This window comes from Sinohyriopsis cumingii, chromosome 9, assembly GCF_028554795.1.
Source record: "Sinohyriopsis cumingii isolate HCF-2022 chromosome 9, ASM2855479v2, whole genome shotgun sequence".
NCBI classification, from domain to species: Eukaryota; Metazoa; Mollusca; class Bivalvia; order Unionida; family Unionidae; genus Sinohyriopsis; species Sinohyriopsis cumingii.
This window is the reverse complement of record NC_142969.1, coordinates 18,188,260-18,206,888: the sequence shown is the minus strand read 5'-3', so window position 1 is coordinate 18,206,888 and position 18,629 is coordinate 18,188,260. Positions and strand designations below refer to the sequence as shown.

The 18,629-nt window shown below is 33.2% G+C and overlaps 1 protein-coding gene across 2 annotated transcripts in view; it reads right to left on the bottom strand.

Moving 5' to 3' along the window:
- The window catches only part of LOC149791330 (uncharacterized), a 187,140-nt gene that overhangs the window by 135,232 nt on the left and 33,279 nt on the right, over positions 1-18,629 (bottom strand). For both annotated transcript variants that reach the window (XM_089969860.1, XM_089969859.1), the window contains exons 2-4: positions 9,088-9,324; positions 8,220-8,388; positions 509-636 (exon numbers count right to left, since the gene is read on the bottom strand). In XM_089969860.1, coding sequence (XP_089825986.1) covers positions 509-636; positions 8,220-8,388; positions 9,088-9,324 — 534 coding nt within the window. The remainder of the gene's footprint in view (positions 1-508; positions 637-8,219; positions 8,389-9,087; positions 9,325-18,629) is intronic.

Here is an 18,629-nt window from a genome sequence, read left to right as displayed (position 1 = left end):
CATTTATCCATTCTAGACCAAAGTTAACAATTAGGAAATATTTGTATTTCTTAGCACTTTAAAACAACAATATTCAGTCATAATAATATTACACCAATAAAGATAGTTCATGCTAAGATTTATTTTTTTGCACACGATGATGAGTCCTTTTACTTGAGCGTTTGCGACATAATACGAAAAATTACTTTAATGTATATGTACTCTTCCTGCAATGTTCTGATAATTTAGACACCTACAAAGTTAACTACAGCATATTGACACATAACGTTGGCAACATTTACATGAAATTTTATTGACAATTTTGTATTAAATTAAAGCACAACTGCTAAAGGATATAATATAACTGATGGAAGCAAAACATAGGAGCTAGGATTACTATGTTCTTTTCAGAGGATAAAGTCAACATCTCTTAGTGCGGACTTACAACAATCACCAAGATATACATATTGTATAGCATAACCTACAAGAACCCATACGCTTTCAAGACCAAAGCAGAAAAATAACAGACCGTTAACATCCACATCCAGGCCATATGGAGATGAAAGTCCATCATTCACAACCACTTCACGGTTTGTACCATCGTAGTTGGACTTCTCAATTTTAGCAGGGCTCCCTGAATCAGCCCAATAGATTGTACTATAATAAGGAATAAGTAGAATAGTTACAATGGTACAACATCGGAAACATACAAAATCGTATCGGTTTTTCTTAACGAAGCGTTTGGATACCTTCTAGATTTGTAATTTCAAATCAACTTTACTTTTGAAGAAGTGATATAATCTATGGCATAAAACGAAACGATAATGAAATAAAAACGCCCGCATTATAATGCAGTGGACATTTACACATAATACTATTAATGAAAACCATTGCATACATACTTTTACTGGTATATTTAGAGAAGAAGTCTATATATTTTCTCATGTTTTCTCTGTGTTTCAAAACTATTAAATAGGACAAATTTGAGAATGCAAACATAAACAAAACAAAAACACTCATAAAATGCCCAACGTGTGTCTTCAGAAACAACATTGGTACCCATTTTGTTATTTAACAAGAGTTTTCGTTTTGTTCCTTGCCCTCAATAACTCTATTAAAGTCCTATAACAGGCCTTGCTATCTTACAAGTCAAACTTTGGTTCAAGCTTTTAGCTTGTACGATATATTTGACTACATCTTATACCCATATAATCCTTGTCTCATAATGTTTAGGGTTACACGTTTATATACGTTACATCCGTGCGAATATAATGTGAGCTTTGTCTGTTTTACTTAATCTCCATCATACTTTGACTACTGAATTGTTGTGGACCAGATGTTATGTATTTATCATGTTGATGCCATATTTGACCTTTTGTCTGTCAAAATATCGGAAAATTTTGAACAGCGTATGATATAAGAAATGCTTTGATCACTACTGATGAGTTAGTTTTTAATATATAAAATAAATATTTACCAGTTATGGATGCTACTAGTAGATATTTATCTTCATCAGCCCCCTTCCCTCGAAAATTAACAATAAATCCATGCACATATTTTAAATTATCACTTCACTGAATGACTATATTAAAGACCTTTCAACCTTTTATGGACCCATATTAGTTTAATAAATAGATACATACTGTACAGTGATTTATTTATAAAATTACCTAGAATAAAATAAACTCAACCGACATATAGTTTAAGGAATACATATATTTCTTGATCATCGTAGATCGTGGATCATATATATCTTTATGTCGATATGCGTCAATACTTAAAATAAATACAATGGACTACGATTTGGCTAGCTATAATAGACACGTATAGAGCTTATGGCGATCTCAGCGTACTGCACAAATAGTATGTATAAGTGGCTGAATAGATATCATTTATAGAATAAAATTCCATCCTTTAAAAAATGAGGAAAAATATACGTTTTTATTGTAGGAAAGAGACTTGCTCCTACTTTTTAACTCTAAATGAATGGATTTGGTAAATGTATCGTGAAGCGTAATGTACAATTAGAGAAACTTGTATTTGGGGCGGGGGTGAGATAGGGTGCTACTTCTCATGAGTTGCTGTTTACAAGGATATGCAATTCACAGTTGCTCTATAGTGTACGTCAGATTAAAAATGATATGAATCCTTAAGTTCTCTGCAAATGGTTTAGTAAAAATAAATAATGCATTTTCTTCACCAACATATTCTTTTAACGGAATAGAATCTATTTTAGAATACATAGAAATACAAAAAGAAAAAGCTCATTGAGGCTGATAAACTTTCATAAAAGCACCCCATCCTCTTGAGCCAAGTGAGTTAACGTGAATAAATATTGAGATAAAACAGCTAATATACTGCAAGTGAATATTACTGGATAGAATACCTATTACTCCAAGCATGATGATAAAAAAGTACTGTGATGTTATACAGAGTTTCTTTCTAATACAATGTGCTGTATTCTCACAATTGCTAGACGTTAATGTATATATATATATATATATATATATATATATATATATATATATATATATATATATATATATATATATATATGAGAGAGAGAGAGCCAACAGACGTGATGTTTTTTTAAAAATGAACTCACCTTAATTTCATTGAACAAAAGGTAAGTAAAATATGGGTATGAATACACACATTAGTTAAAGTTGTAGGTGGTAGCTCTGTTGTGGTTTAGATTATTATTTTGAGCCACATTAGCGCAATCAGGTTATTGCGGTAACTAAGTAAAGAGCTTTGCTCAAGTATGCTACACTGCAGCGAACTGAGTTGTTCCAATGATAGGTTTGAGTAGTGTAATGGATTGCGCGTCAGTTGGATTTAAGTGATGGAACCTTATCTCTCTTACTCCCTTGTACATACCAGTCTAAGTCAATTGTATTACTCCCTGAGGATACCGCTGCTAATTAAGATTGTAAATACCACGATAATTTTTCTGGAGCTGAAAGATAATTTTGAAAATAACTGTGCACAACTATTCGTATTTCTAAATCTACTTCTAAAGTTCTCCAAATGACAAAGCATCAATTCAAGATATTCAATGTTTTTCGAAAAAAGTATGTTTTATATTTGCCCATTTAGAGTGTACAACCAACATTTATAGAACATTACTCAGTCATATAAGATGGTGCCATATTGGCGTATAATTAATGACCTTGAATTTGATGTATAGCATTGTTCGTTGTACTTATGATTGCTTTATGTGTCCTCTAATTCCAGGTTTAATCATTCAAACGTATCATGATCGGTCAGAAATTCTAAGACTACTCTCTTTAATTTCAAACTAACATCCTGAACTCGTTCGGGTCTAATACATAATGTCCTAGGCCCCGTTTAAATTACTATTCAACAGTTTTATAAATTCTTCAAAACTATAGTAGAATAGTATAAAAGGGGGTTTGACAACTTTTTTGCCGTTTTGGGGATATCAAGGCAGTGATCTTGGAAAATTGTTTAAAAGATGAACGTGAGCTGGACAACTTTTTGGTCATTTTTAGTATCAAAGAAGACCACTTTTTTGATACCCAAAAAGGGGAAAAAAGTAGTCCAGATCTCTCTTTTTAATGTGCTGCTCAAAAGGTATCTTTCTTTACTTCGTAGTTGTAAAGAATGCCAATTAAATCTAAAATTATTAACAATATATTTTGTACATTCTTAACACTGCGGTACTTTCTGATCCAGTGTGTTATCAATACATTTTCCGACTGGTTGTAGTTACTGTCATTAAATCTTTTGACTGATTCCATAAAGCCGTGTTGATAAATATCTTTTCTCAAAGATCTTTTCAACATATTTGAAGTAGTCCTTACAACCACCGCGCTCTATAATCATTGAAATGTTGTGTTCTTTCATTGAAGCCATATATGTTAGATTTTTATTAAGCTGTCCTAATGAAATAAATTAAACATCTATCTATCTATCTATCTTTATATATGTGTATATGTGTGTATATATATATATATATATATATATATATATATATATATATATATATATATATATATATATATATATATATATATATATAGCTTATCGCAAGATGAAAGTATTATTATTAAAAAAGCTGATAAGTCTAGCACTATAGTAATAATGAATAAGGAGGATTATATTAAAGAAGTCGAAAGACAATTAAATGATGAAATACTACATAAAACTTTCCTATAATCCTTCTGAAGAAATTAAAGAAAAAATAAGCCAATGTATTAATCAAATCTCTGTACACCATTGTTCTATATATGATGAACTCGATATCTTCCCAAATAAAATACGAACACCTCAGTTTTATATTTTACCAAAAATGCATAAAACGGTTCATAAGTCACTAACTTTAGGATATACAGGTAGACCCATTATTTCTACATATAACTCAATTACAAATAATTTATCGCAATAAATTGATCATATTTTACAACCACTGATGAAATCACTACTTTCATATGTCAAAGATACTTTTGATTTCATTACCAAATTGAAATCTTTACCGAAATTAACTGAAGATCCATTCCTTGTTACATTTGATGAAGTTTCACTCTACATGAATATACCACACAAAGATGGTATCGAAGCGTGTAAATATTATCTTGAAGAAAACGAATATACATATAAACTATCAAAAGAACATATTTGTGATTTGATAAAACTTGTGCTCGAAAATAACTTATTTAGTTTGGTAATACAAACTGTCTCCAAAAAATGGGAACAGCAATGGGTAGTCCTATGGCACCTGCTTCTGCATCTTTATTTATGGGAAAGTTAGAAAATGATTTTCTAAATAAATGCCTCTTAAAACCGGAAGTATGGTTAAGGTTTTTAAACGATATCTTTATGATTTGGAGTTATTCATTAGAAGACCTTGATTATTTTATAGACAGTTTAAACAAATTACGTCCAACAATAAAATTTACATTCAATATCTCTAAAACTAAAGTTTCATTTTTGAACGTAGATGTTGTGAAAAATGAAAATAATGACATGACTACCATGGTTCATGTTAAAAACACGAATATTCATCAATATGTTGAATATTCTTTATGCCATCCTAAATCATGTAAAAAATGGGATACCATATAATCAAGCAAAAGGATAAAGAAGAATTATTTCGGATGATGCTGTTTTTAAATCATTTTTGACAGAGTTAGGTCAGCATTTTTAAATAGAAATTACCCTATTGACGTCATTAATACTGCTTTCCAAAAAGTACCTTCTCTTACACAGCTTGAATCTTTACAATATAAAATCAAAAGTAGAAATGAAGATATCATTCCTTTTGTTATTGAATATAATCCAAGTTTGTCTAATATAGGTAAGATTATCAATAAATTTTGGGATTTGTTAAACTTATCATGTAAAGCAAGTGTTAAATCGCTACACGAAAGCAAACCTACACTTGTTTATAAAAGGACTAAAAATCTTAAAGATTTCCTAACTAATTCCAAATTAGAGAAACCATCAAATAAAATAGGATCATCAACTAAATGTAATAGACCTAGATGTTCACACTGTTCTTTTATTAATGAAAATACTTCTTTCAATAGTAATAATAAGAAAAAAACTTTTAATATGCGTTGGGATACTAATTGTGCAACATCAAATGTTATTTATTTGATAACAAGCAAACAATGTGGCATCCAATATGTTGGACAAACCAGTCAACAAATATCTAAACGTATGAACCAACATAAATTAGATATAAAAAATTATATTGATGACTCATTTTCATCTCATGCTGCCGCACATTTTAACAAAATTTCCCATACATTGCAAGATTTCTCCTTCTAACCTATTGTTAAAGCTGACTCTGAAATGGAACGTCTGCAAAAGGAAACCTATTGGATTCACCGTCTTAATACGGTATACCCAAAAGGTCTAAATTCAAAAACACTATATGACATTCATTAATTCTGTTTTTCTTTTTCTTCTTTTTCTTTCTTGTTCGTATTAATTTTTTTCTTTTTTTTGAATTACGTCCCCTGTTTACAATAAGATAAGAATATTTTTATATTATTCTACTTTGCAGAAAAACTTTAATATCATAAAATTAAGTTTACTAATTCTTTAAAATTGAAAGTGCATTTATAATTGATTTTCAATATAAGTTGATTAATTATTTATAAAATACTAGACAGTAAGCGTTATGCACACCATATTTTTTATTATATAAATTGAGGTCTGATATACTCTTTAAGATTTATCAAAATTATATCAAAAAAATTTTTTTTTATTTTAATTCAATTTATTTATATATTCATTTTCTATATCTTAATTATTCATAATACAAGATTTGATAAAACTGTTTATCTGTATTTAGTAATAAATTATATATATATATATATATATATATATATATATATATATATATATATATATATATATATATATATATATATATATATATATATATATATATATATATCCCTTAACCTGTCAACTATAAAAAGTTTCATAAAATATATATATTTTTTTTATTACTCGGTATTATTGTGAAGTATGGCCTGAATCGTTTTTTTCTGGCAAGACTTTACCAATGAGACGAGAATCATATCTAAACAAAGTTTAAATAAATTCTTACATATATCTCAATATTTATAATTAAAATTACAACGCTTTGGATGAGACTCTCTATTTTCCACATATTATAGCTGGCATATCGAATCATTATTTTTTTTCCACAGTGATTAGACATTTTGCTGGAATTAAAATGAATTTTACTTGTATAACCGAATGTCATCTTTGATTCGTTATTACCTCTTTGGACTTGATCAATATCTGTTAATCAGTTGATACTATTAAAATATGGAATCCTCTCCGATAACAATATTACGGTTTTAGTACTTAGCCTGAAGCTGTTTGCAGAAACTGCTTACGAAATAGTGTGTGTTTTCGTAGTTTTTATACATATATGGCTACTTTTTATTTTGGTGTATTTGTGATCCTATCGTCAAGACTTAAGATACTTGTAGAAATTTTGCATCAGTTTAGTAAGTATTACATATATCGCGCTTAAAAGATTACCGCTTCCGAATATAAGAGATAATTGCTTCCATATCGGTATGTGTCGTTTTGGATCAAAACTGTTTCGCGATCCTGTTTAAGAGTCCTGTTATCCTGTGGACCTCAATAACCAATTAATACTTGCAGAAATTGGATTTTAGGGTATTAATATAGATATAGTTATTCCGTGCCTTTAATTAATATATTTTTACCGCATTTGTACCATTTATTAATATACTTGTTTTGGTCGTGTTATAGCTAAGAAGGAAGTCCTTCATATAATGCAGGTATAACCAATCCGTTCATTTGTTTATCTTATTTATCGAGTAAATATATCGTTAACGTCTGACGTGTTTACAAAGCACTACAAAGCACTATACAAGTATGGATTTTAGTACTTAGCCTGAAGCTGTTTCCGGAAATTATTTGATAGGTCCGTTGAAACACTGCATGAATTTTAATGCTGCTATTAAATATTCATTATCTTCTGTATTTTATCTGTATATTAGGATTATATTATCTGTATATAAGAATGTTATGTTTTCAACGTTAGTATTGCTATTCTTTATGCATTGTTAATCATTACTGTTATATATAGTGATGAAAGTATTTATTCCTACTCGCCAATGCCCTTGCCTTTGCCAACAAACTGTAAAAGTGTTATTCAACCGTAAGTCGTTCGCTGGGACTATTTCATTGTTCAGCGTGATGTAGTAGAATGCATATATACATGATGTCTTTAATGATGTTTCATGTGCACGAAGGACCACCTTTAACAATGGATATTCAAGAAATTGCAAACCTATTTCATTTTCGATAAACACATACACAAATCGGCTACATTATAGCATACACAGCTTCATCTATAAAGTTATCTACACATCATTATTAGATTTAAACTTCCGCTGCATTAAGTTGAATTAGGAAGGAATATATTTCAGAAGTTTGGGGTAGTTTTCTGCGACAGACCTTATTATTGATTGATTTCTATAAGAATATAAATGGAAATATATGGCCTAAAAGTGTGTGCGTAAACGAAGTTAGATAGGATTTTTTTTAAACAGCTGATGGTCAATGTCATAAAGAGCGTTTAGATGAAACATCTGATGATGGCAAATGTAGTTAGCGAGCGTTTAACCTAAACAGCTGATGATTACAAATTTATAGACTTCCGACTATAAGGCAGAAAACAATTACATATTTTTATAAGAGAATGCAAAAAAATTAAATACCCATTTATTGGGTCTATTATAATGGCTCGTGGATTAACCAAACCGCTGGTGATAACTGATTTATGTGAAGAATCCTCAAGACTGATGGCTGCTATAATTTCATTTCCCAAGTCTGTGTAAAACAGGAGTCTAGATATTGAGTCCACTGCAATCCCGTAAGTCTGAGCAACTAAATAAACAACAAAAAATAAATTAATGCAAACAAGTAATATCATATTTAATATTTATGTCATGTTATCAATACTTTGATCAAAACATATAACCATTCATGCCGACACATAAACTATTCAGGATAGATCTTGTCTCTAAATACTTGCGTATGACCCCAAAACGTAAGACTAAATTGTGAAGGATATATATATATATATATATATATATATATATATATATATATATATATATATATATATTCAGTAAGGGAATAAAGCAATAAAAAGCATAAACAGTGTCATATTGCAAAACGACCGATCGATTACTATATTATTACTTCAACAACTTCTTCATATGAGATAATGTTCATAAATTGTTCACACAAAAATCACTTTGGAAAATTATTTGCTGACGATATGTTGTTATGCCTAAAATGCAATTCAACACCAATACATGCAGAGCTGAACTACACTTTACAAGATCCAAAATTACTGGTTTCTTCATCCGTTCATCAGGAGTGAAATTGAATTTTTGTTTTAATCAAGTACAAGAAATGTTGATGCATTTTGTACATCCATACACAGTTGTCAGTACACGAGACCCAGATTATTGATGATATGTGTTAGTAACACTCCAGCACTTACAACGTACTTAATTTTCAACATTTAACAAACGGAATCCTTCATATATAAAATGCTTTGTAGAAACAGAAACTCACGGCCATTCAATGACCTCACGGTCTTTTCGCTGTTCCAGAATAATGATCCTGAACTGATCTGCCTATTCCAACTGACCCAGTATATAACATCATCAATCGGATCGTAGTCAATGTCATAAGGGTAGATCCAATTTGGAAATGCTATATAGACGTAGCTGTAGTTATTATTTATGTCCATACGACACACAGCTCCGTTGTTGTTGTCCCCGATGAGAATAAAATCATCAAACATATTACCTGTTGAATAAGTAAATTTACAGCAAAAGAAAATTAAACATATAATAAAAGTAGATTTTACAAACTAATCACTTCCATACTAAATCAGATCTATGTATCATTTGCATCATATCGTAATAACAGAAAATAATGTTCAAGCGATCAAATTACGTTGCTTTCAAATTTTAAACGAAACGTTCTAGACGATTTCATTGACAATACAAGGAATCTGTGTCATCTGATGTATATTTTCCAACGATTGTGTTTTAAAATAACGTTTTTTCTTTTATGAATTGGTAATCATGATTTTCAAAATTCGACAAATATAAAAGATTTAATTTCTTGCATACGTTATGCCATCATTTGTTTGCTAAATAAATGAAATAAAGAGAATAAATTTTCTCAGGGCAGTTCCATTCCTCTCATTTGGACACACATTTTCCTTATTTGCCTATCATTTTAGGATTAAGAATGGTTGGATTAGTCTAAAAATCTCACTTCATAACAATGACAATGACAATGATAACGAGGATTATGATGTTGGGTGGAAGCTTGGATGATTATTGTTATTATTATTATTATTATTATTATCGAGCGGTTGACAACGGAACAAGGCATTCGGCAATTTGATCGCTTTGTGAAGAAGAAAGGACATCATATGAAAGGGTACAATTACATAAGTGGATAGTATTATCAATATAATCATTTGTAGAAGATGTGCTTAACAGATAAGAAAACACCCAAGGCATATCTGCAAGCTGATTGTTTTCTGTGCATAAAGGACAAAGCTATTAATTTCAAGTTGAGCAAGTTATTTCACAAATCGGTTACTTTAAGCATGTAAGCTTTTGTTTATCAAGTTTTATTACACAAACACACACACACACACACTATATATATATATATATATATATATATATATATATATATATATATATATATATATATATATATATATATATATATGTATGTATGTATGTATGTATGTATGTATGTATGTATGTATGTATGTATGTATGTATGTTCCAAATCTATATTGCAAAAATTGTTGCCCAAACTAAATCAGATAATATTGACCAAAACACAAATATCATCAACAAAATCTACCTCGGAACATTAAAATATGCTGTCATTGTTGCCTTGATCATTTGGAATATATAACAACGTGTGCATAAGCCCTAAAGTGGTTCGAATTTATTTAGCAGGACAGAGAGCACTCAAAGAGAAAAGAAAGAAATAGTGGCATAAAGCTTTCATACAGGATGGAGACAGACATGGCATATACTCAGCTGTTGTACGTATTTCATCAGCATGATTGTGCTAACCACAAGTAGCTACTGGTTCGTAAACAGAAGTTAGATAAAATTCTTTTGAAACATTTACAGAAATTATAATCTGTAAAAGACCTCTAAAATATAGCACCATTAGTTACTTCCAGGATCATACAATTAGGCAGCATCGAAGTCATCAACGAGGTCAGCATATACAAAGATATAAAGAAATATATTCTGAAAGGAATTCTAGAATCTGTCATCTCCAAATTATTTTTGTTCTGTTATGTTAATTATGTACCACAACCATTCTTTATTCTGGACTTGCATTATCTTTATTCTAAGATTGTGCTGATGCATAGTTCTTAACAGAATTTAGTGTTATTTTCCTCTTGTCGCGCTCTACTGTGTTTTTCAAGATGTGTACGATGCATTGCCTTCCATTGCCTTAAACTGAGTACATCATCTCCTTGAACGTTTCGCATAGAAGCTGGTAAAAAGTTTCATCTTAGTCTGCACCATATTTGTGCATGCACAATATCTTCGTCCCATTATCATCACCTATCATGATTTAAATAACACCCCCATTAGAACGTTGCTTGATAGCTATTAATTTATCAATTTGTATTTTCTAGCAAGATGTGTATTTAAATTGTTCACGTCTAGAGGCTAACGTATTTTGGAACAAACTCGTTTTTGTACGAACATAATATTAGCAGCATTGACTGTGTAAGCTGGCGATAATATAATATGTTACATATTTTCGTCTTTTTAAAGACAGGACTTTATTTTCACAATCTGGAAATTTTACTTGTTCAAGTGAAAATTTATAAAGCCTCGCTAGAATTCGGACCTCTATAACATATCTGAATTCATCATTAATATATTCCACTCTATTTATATGGCATGGAAAAAAATATAACTGACAAAATGGAAACCATACATGATTGTTTTATCTTCATCTCTTCATTTTCAGTCTGATGCATGTGTTCCCTTATAATGGTTTCGCCCCTGACATTCAAAATGTACAAAAATGTGTTGATTTTATGTGATAATTTAACATATCGTACAACCCGAAACTAAGACATCTTCTCTGCAATAGAACGGAAAGTATTCAGCACATACAAACTGCTCATTGGGAAAATTTGATATGAAATGGCAACTTTACAAAACGTTATTTGTGCTGCTCCTGGAGCTGAGAAAGGCTACAGCGGATCTAGTTTATATTGTTGCTGACTTGTTTCGCGAAATGTTTGGAAAATGTCCGCTATCAGCAAAATATCCGTGCGAAGACATAAATAATGATAGTCACAAAGGTTTTTACAATCAAATGGCTGCCAAACACGTTGTGCGCTTGTATACTCATCATCAGTTATATACGTTTAGCGATGAGTAAATTGTATCCTGAGGTTGCATAGTTGTTTCCTCAAATCTAGACCAGCTATTGATCTATTCATGTGGCTAAATACCCTTTTGTTTCAGCAGTGTTAGTTTTTCGTTATCAATTTGATTGTCCTCTAGGTTATCAAATCTCGGAGACGTTTATAACAACTCTTCTAGCGAAGACGCCATAAACAAGAAACTTTCAATGAATCGGAATGGACCAATCGAAAAAGGCAGCTACTTTTCACAGCTGTTTGGAAAACATATGATTCTGCTACGGCAACCACTGTGGCTGACTGCGCTTAATAACTGCTTACCAGTGGATCTAATAACGCTGATGTAATACAAAGGCCATCATACCATACCTTGTGCTATAACACGAATAAAATCAGGATCTTTATAATTTAGATTACAAGCCTTGTGAGCAGCTTTGCGGTACTTAAATGTTATGTGGCAGTGATCACCAACTTTTCTGAGATTTTAGTCATGTGTGCGGGCTTCAAAAGTTTCATCACAAATATCACCGCAATCCCCTAGCGCATACTATTGACGTTGTTCTCGTGTAAGTGGAATTCATTTTGCTGGAATTGTTTTATTCCTGGATCTGTTTCTAATGATTAGATGGCTGATTAACAAATCTATAAATACAATCTACTCCGAGGCACTGTTTATTGCGCCATGATAATGTTTAATTTATCCTGCAACATAACTTGTAACCAACTCTTTAATGAATATGTCTCTGCTTTACTTCATTAAATGATTTATCTAGGGTTGGCTGCGGTCACTTAACTTACTCTAGTATTACTTCACAATTATATACATGTTGGATCCAGAAGACAAAACGTTAACCTCAGCTTCATATTGGTGGTTTCTGGAATGCATAGCGCGAACACCTCATTTGATAACTTGATATATAAGATAGCACTACAATGAATCCCACAGAATCTTACATATAAAATCAAGCATGTGCGTGAAGGGCATCGCTGTCAATAATCATCGACAAGCATATGACAAAACAAAACAAACAAATACCACCGACATATTATGATCATCGACGATGTTTTATATGCGGTGGCCTAGGTGGTCGCTAAAACAACGACGTTAATTGGCTCATTATCAGTGACGTACGTGACATCACCCGTGATTTTCGTTGGTGTCACTGTTGTTGTCGGCGTTGCTGTTGTACTTAATCTACATGTGCGGATACAAAATTACACGAACACACGGAAATAACGTGTATAAATATATCATCGATCATGTCAACGTGGTTAAACGATGGTGAATTATCGGACGATGAATTTGATGCAATTAGCTACATTTATTGTCGGTATCACACGACAATACCGTCACGAGATAACGCCAAAGCGCCATTTAAAATCCACAATGTTATAATAATGACCGCAGAAATAACTCCACATGAGATGCTGACATTTCTGAAACAGACTGTCGTCATCACAACGCCTTTGATTACCTCACGGATATCAGCAACGGCAACGCAGCCGTATTTTGATGTTAATTTTCCAATTCCGATAAAAGCACCTGATGGTCGGTCACTTGAGATTGCACTGGCACGATTACGACTTCATTATTGTTGGACAAATATCAGTGCAGAATCATTGGTATATTACCGCCAAAACTTTACTGGTATTCGTGTATAAGAATATCGAGGGATATGAGGACACTGACTGGAAAATCGTTGACATTCAAACGGTATCATATTAAATTGAGCAAATCAACGACGAGCTTCGGTGCAGTATCAAAGATCGCTATCGCAGTGCATGAGCCAACGCTGAGGGCCGCCATTGAAATATCAGAGGATTACGTGCTTGACATATATAGGTCATCGATCAGAGCCGTGTTAGGATGGCCGATGGTAGAACCAGTTAATGTTGAACAACAACGACAAGAATGATGAGACTATTTTTCAGACAAACAAAATTATTCTCAGAACCATCAGATTAAAGTATATGGGTTGATGACAGATGGGCGAAAAGGTTTTTGACAGGTTGGATATTATTACATTAATAAAGTATTTATCCTAAGCGATGATATCCTGGATGATATATGTATAGACCTTATAATCCACCGAAATTGCATATGGTAGAATTAGAAGTATTTAAGAAAAAAAATTAAGAAACGTGTGAGAGCGTATCTCAAGATATATATAAGTAAATATCCATGCGTGAATCTTAAAGATGGAATCTTTAGGGAAGTATATTATCTGCGTTAAATGAAACATGCTTTCGAATTGTTTCCAAAACTCTCAAAGAATCAATGATTGACAAGTGAGGGAGTGAGAACATATGAAGCGTACTATAAATATCCTATTTTCTTGATTATTTTAAGATTAACGAAGACCAGGTGTCCACGTTCAAACCACCATGGTTTGATAATGATAAGATACAGTAAGATATCATTGACATAACTGACGAATATTTTCCAAATATTACTGCAGGATCGAGAAAAACAGGAACCTCAACTGGTATTATCAGGCATAATAACGATCCAGATTGTAGTGGTCGCCATATATCACCAGGCATTGCTAATATGACGTCAACGATTTCTGTAAATCTTGTCTGTGACGCAGTTGACGGTAGTTATCAAGTTGGATCACAGGCTGGAAGGCAGGCCAAGTAGGGAGATGTTCTTTATAGCTTTTCCCCAGAGATCCCCCTGTTTTTGTACGATGTCATAATCCATCGTTGTCATGAATACGTTTTCGACTAACTGACGACCGTCATTTAGTAGACATCCGGTGGGTGGTGAGAAGAATTAACTATTAGTTTGTATGTGCGTAATAGACGGTGAAACGGCTCACTGTGAAAACTGTCCAACAAAATAATATATCACATTCCGCTGCTAAAGGCGAAAAGAAATATCACATATATTTTTTTCGCGGCAAAGCAAAGCTTTGCTCGGATAAATTATGTTGATTTTTATACGCATTATCTTTTTTTGGTGTTGGTGACGTTACGATTCAGCATCAGACGATCTGGATTCTGCCACATATTTTCTTGACTGTCTAGCAAGTACACCTGCAGTATACATATTGGTGACACAGGTCCAATCTTATATTCCCATTGGTACTTGCTGGTGGAACAAATTTAGCAATCATCGTTGACACCGGCGGGAAAACCAGCCAGGGACAATTCAATTACACGCTGGAGTAATTTGATGAATCGAGATTCTGCCTCTATTGTATTTCTACCCTCTTCCCATCGCTGCTGTATTATTTCAAAATCGTCGTTGATTTATTTCTACCATCTGCTTGTAATTTCTCAATCTCAGAGATAATCGGGTTAAGACTTTTCCGGTTTCGTTATACAGTAAATATATTTTTTAATAAACGGAGACGCTCCCAGCACGTGTTTGATGTGCAGGTCGCTCAAAAATAATATTTTATCTTGATCAGTGCGATATCGTGTTTCTGCATTGTGTAAACTGATTGTAATGAATCCATATGGAGTGCTCTGGGCATGTAAAAAGTAGTTTTGAAACTTATTTATATCCATGTCCCCGTTGCACCATGTCTAATGTATATTTCTCAGTGTAAGTGTATCGACACCGTTAAAGATTAACCCAACAATTACAGTTATCTCTGAACAATTATTTGGAGATCTAAGTATTCCACTGCGTACCTAAATGAAATCTATGTTTTATGTCTGCCTCGTGAAAATAGTCTGGCTGGATTTATTTATTTGCCAAGCATGACATCATCGAAAACCACAAGATTTTTAGCACAGTCATGCAGATCATCGGCAGACGGTGCATCATTGATGTCAGTGATAAAGTCAACAACACAATGAAGTTTGTCCCATTTGTGCCACCTCATTATTAGGTCGAGCAGTAACTGGGATTATTTCAGATCCAGAGGGACCAATGATAATGGCTCGAAAAGAATTAGGTAATGCTGAATGATGATTGACTAGTACATGCTCGTGCGTTGCTGAAAAGTCAATCATGTTCATATTGCGCCAATATGTTATTATTTATACTCATGAGCTTATGTTGTGTTCAGTGCAAGGCTGTCACGGATACAAATGGGCTAAGAGCAACAACGACAAGGAATAACAGGCGAGCATTTACAGGCAATTGTATAAAATGTGGCCTAAAAATATACGTTTGTGAGCAGCAATGCGAGTATTGCCGGTAGTGAGATAGCTGAGGCGCTTGGGAAATTACGAAGAATTACATGGGATAAGTACCCAAGGTAAAAACGTCTTCCGGAATATAAGTATTGTGGTCCTGGAACCCGACTTAATACCAGACTTGACGAAAAAAAGTCAACCCAAATTAGGCAAATTTCCAGTAAATGCGATTGATCAAGCGTGCTATGCTCATGACATCGAGTATAAAAATAAAGATCTGCAACAAAGACATATCGCTGATCTCGAGTTGATTCATACGCTGGAGTCGATAAAAACAAAATTCAGCAGGTGTCTCGCGTGGTGTTGCCGCAGATTGGTTGTCTCGACAGCTAATATGGCCAATTTATCTGCCTCCATCTAAAAGTATTCACCATGGATGGTTTGATGTTAGCACATCAGAAAGTTCGTGAGGCAGATATCTTGTTTTTACCACATGACACTATCACTGGCACGTCACGTAAACGACAGACTCTCAATGAAAGTATGCGCTGACAGTCGTGGACGTTGCAAGCAGATAAAAGGAAGTGTAACCGATATCGAATAAAAAAGCAACTGAAATCGCAGCCGCATTTGAACGAATTTATTCGCGTGGCGGCCGCGGATGTCCACCATTGCTACAGGTTGAAATTAGCAAAGAATGTATTGGTGCATTATCATGATGCAGCATTATAACGTTAAAATCAGATGCGGACACGCCGCCATACATCGTGAACAGGCAGTCATGGAACGATTTCATCGAACACTTGCTGAGCGATTGTTTGGACATTGGTACGCCCTGTAATTACTGAACAGGGACAGATCCCGTGAATGGTTTGCAAGACTTCTGCACGTGATAGCCGCGTTAAACAACGAAGACACGAATGGAATTGCTATGAAACCCACCAACTGAATCGCAAACAAACAGATCCGGTTAAGCGGCACGATTCGCCGATGAAACCAGTGCTGGGCAACAGCGTGACAGTCAGGTATTTGTGTGAACTTGGTGAACTTGAGAGTGGGACGAAAAGAGCAACCTATCCTATCTGGAATGTAACCGCTCATAAAATGTCCGACGTGGGAAGAGCTACAGGCATGCCTGCAATCTACAAACTAGATTCAGCGAATCAACAGTGTGGCTTTGTCTGTGAACACTTGTACGTAATTCCTGAAAATACACAAATACCACCAGCATGGATTCGCTAGCGAAGGGCATTAAAAAGTGTGTTATAAAACATGTTGTAACATATGATTACGAGAGCGCTCTTACCAGCGAAAGAAAATACTATAGCACGCAGTCTTTGAAACCATGTGGTTTAAACCAAAAAGACTAGAAAAATACAGCCATGCACCAATAAAATTATCTTTTGTAGCCGACATATAAATAATTCTCCAAATTTGCGCTTACAATAAATTTACATAAAATAACAGATTGCGATATTGCGATTTGTTTGTCTTGTCTATGTTTTGTATTTGCCTTTGAAAAAGACTCATTACCAGTCGTATGCGCCCAGGCTAGGTAAATACTAGTTTTCCACTGTTCGTTGTCAGTGCATTGCACTTACATATAAATAAATAAATAAATACACTATAATGTGACCAGTCATAATCATTCAGTTCTAGCATGGTACCATGTGACTCACTAGTACAATTAGATCTCGTACAGAGTCTAAAACAAAACTATCGTACATAAAATTTTGGATGCAAAAAAAAAATAAAAAAAAATATTGGATGATGGTAATCTATATTGAGGAAACGGGAGATTAATGTTATTGTTTTGCATGCTTTGATATTTATGAGTTACCTCCCATAGCAAACGTCTCCCTTTGCTGCAAATGAAACATTATGGTAAAAATGCTATCACAAGACACAACACAGGTTTGCGGATGGCCAACTGCCCGAAAGTACTAAAAAGAATGTAGCAAGTGATTTTCAAGTAATCACGTGATGACTGGACGAAACGTTGAAAAGAGAGACATTTTTAAAATGCTTGAGTTAGATGAAATAATGCTTTCCTTCTTCTTCACTGTAAGGGAAAAACTTAATGACAGCCGTGTGCACCATACTTGTTAATACGAACCCAAAACAGCATTGAAAGAACAATGGGAAAAGCATCCTTGGGAGATGCGAATTTAGATGTAGCAGTGAAAACAAGAAGCATATCATTTAAATTTTGATTGCAGTACTTACGTCATTAATTTACAGAGCATATAGCTTCTTTCAAATTTATTACTTTTGCTGATTAGGACTATAAGGATTACACTGATAACACTGAAACTGGTTAGCCGCCCCCCTTCCCACCGCCATGTCTAGTAACAACAACGTATGCAGTAAATTGAACACAGTGAACATACATAATGAAAATGTGAAAGGAATTTAATTGTAATACACCCAATCTGCATGCAGCCAAATGTTATGCATGTACCATGCTCTGCTATTGAAACATATGACTATGAATAGCATTAATACCATCTGTACTTGCTCTGTATTCCGTCATATGCATGCTGAGTGACCAACTAAAGGTACATTTTCATAATTAGGTATACGT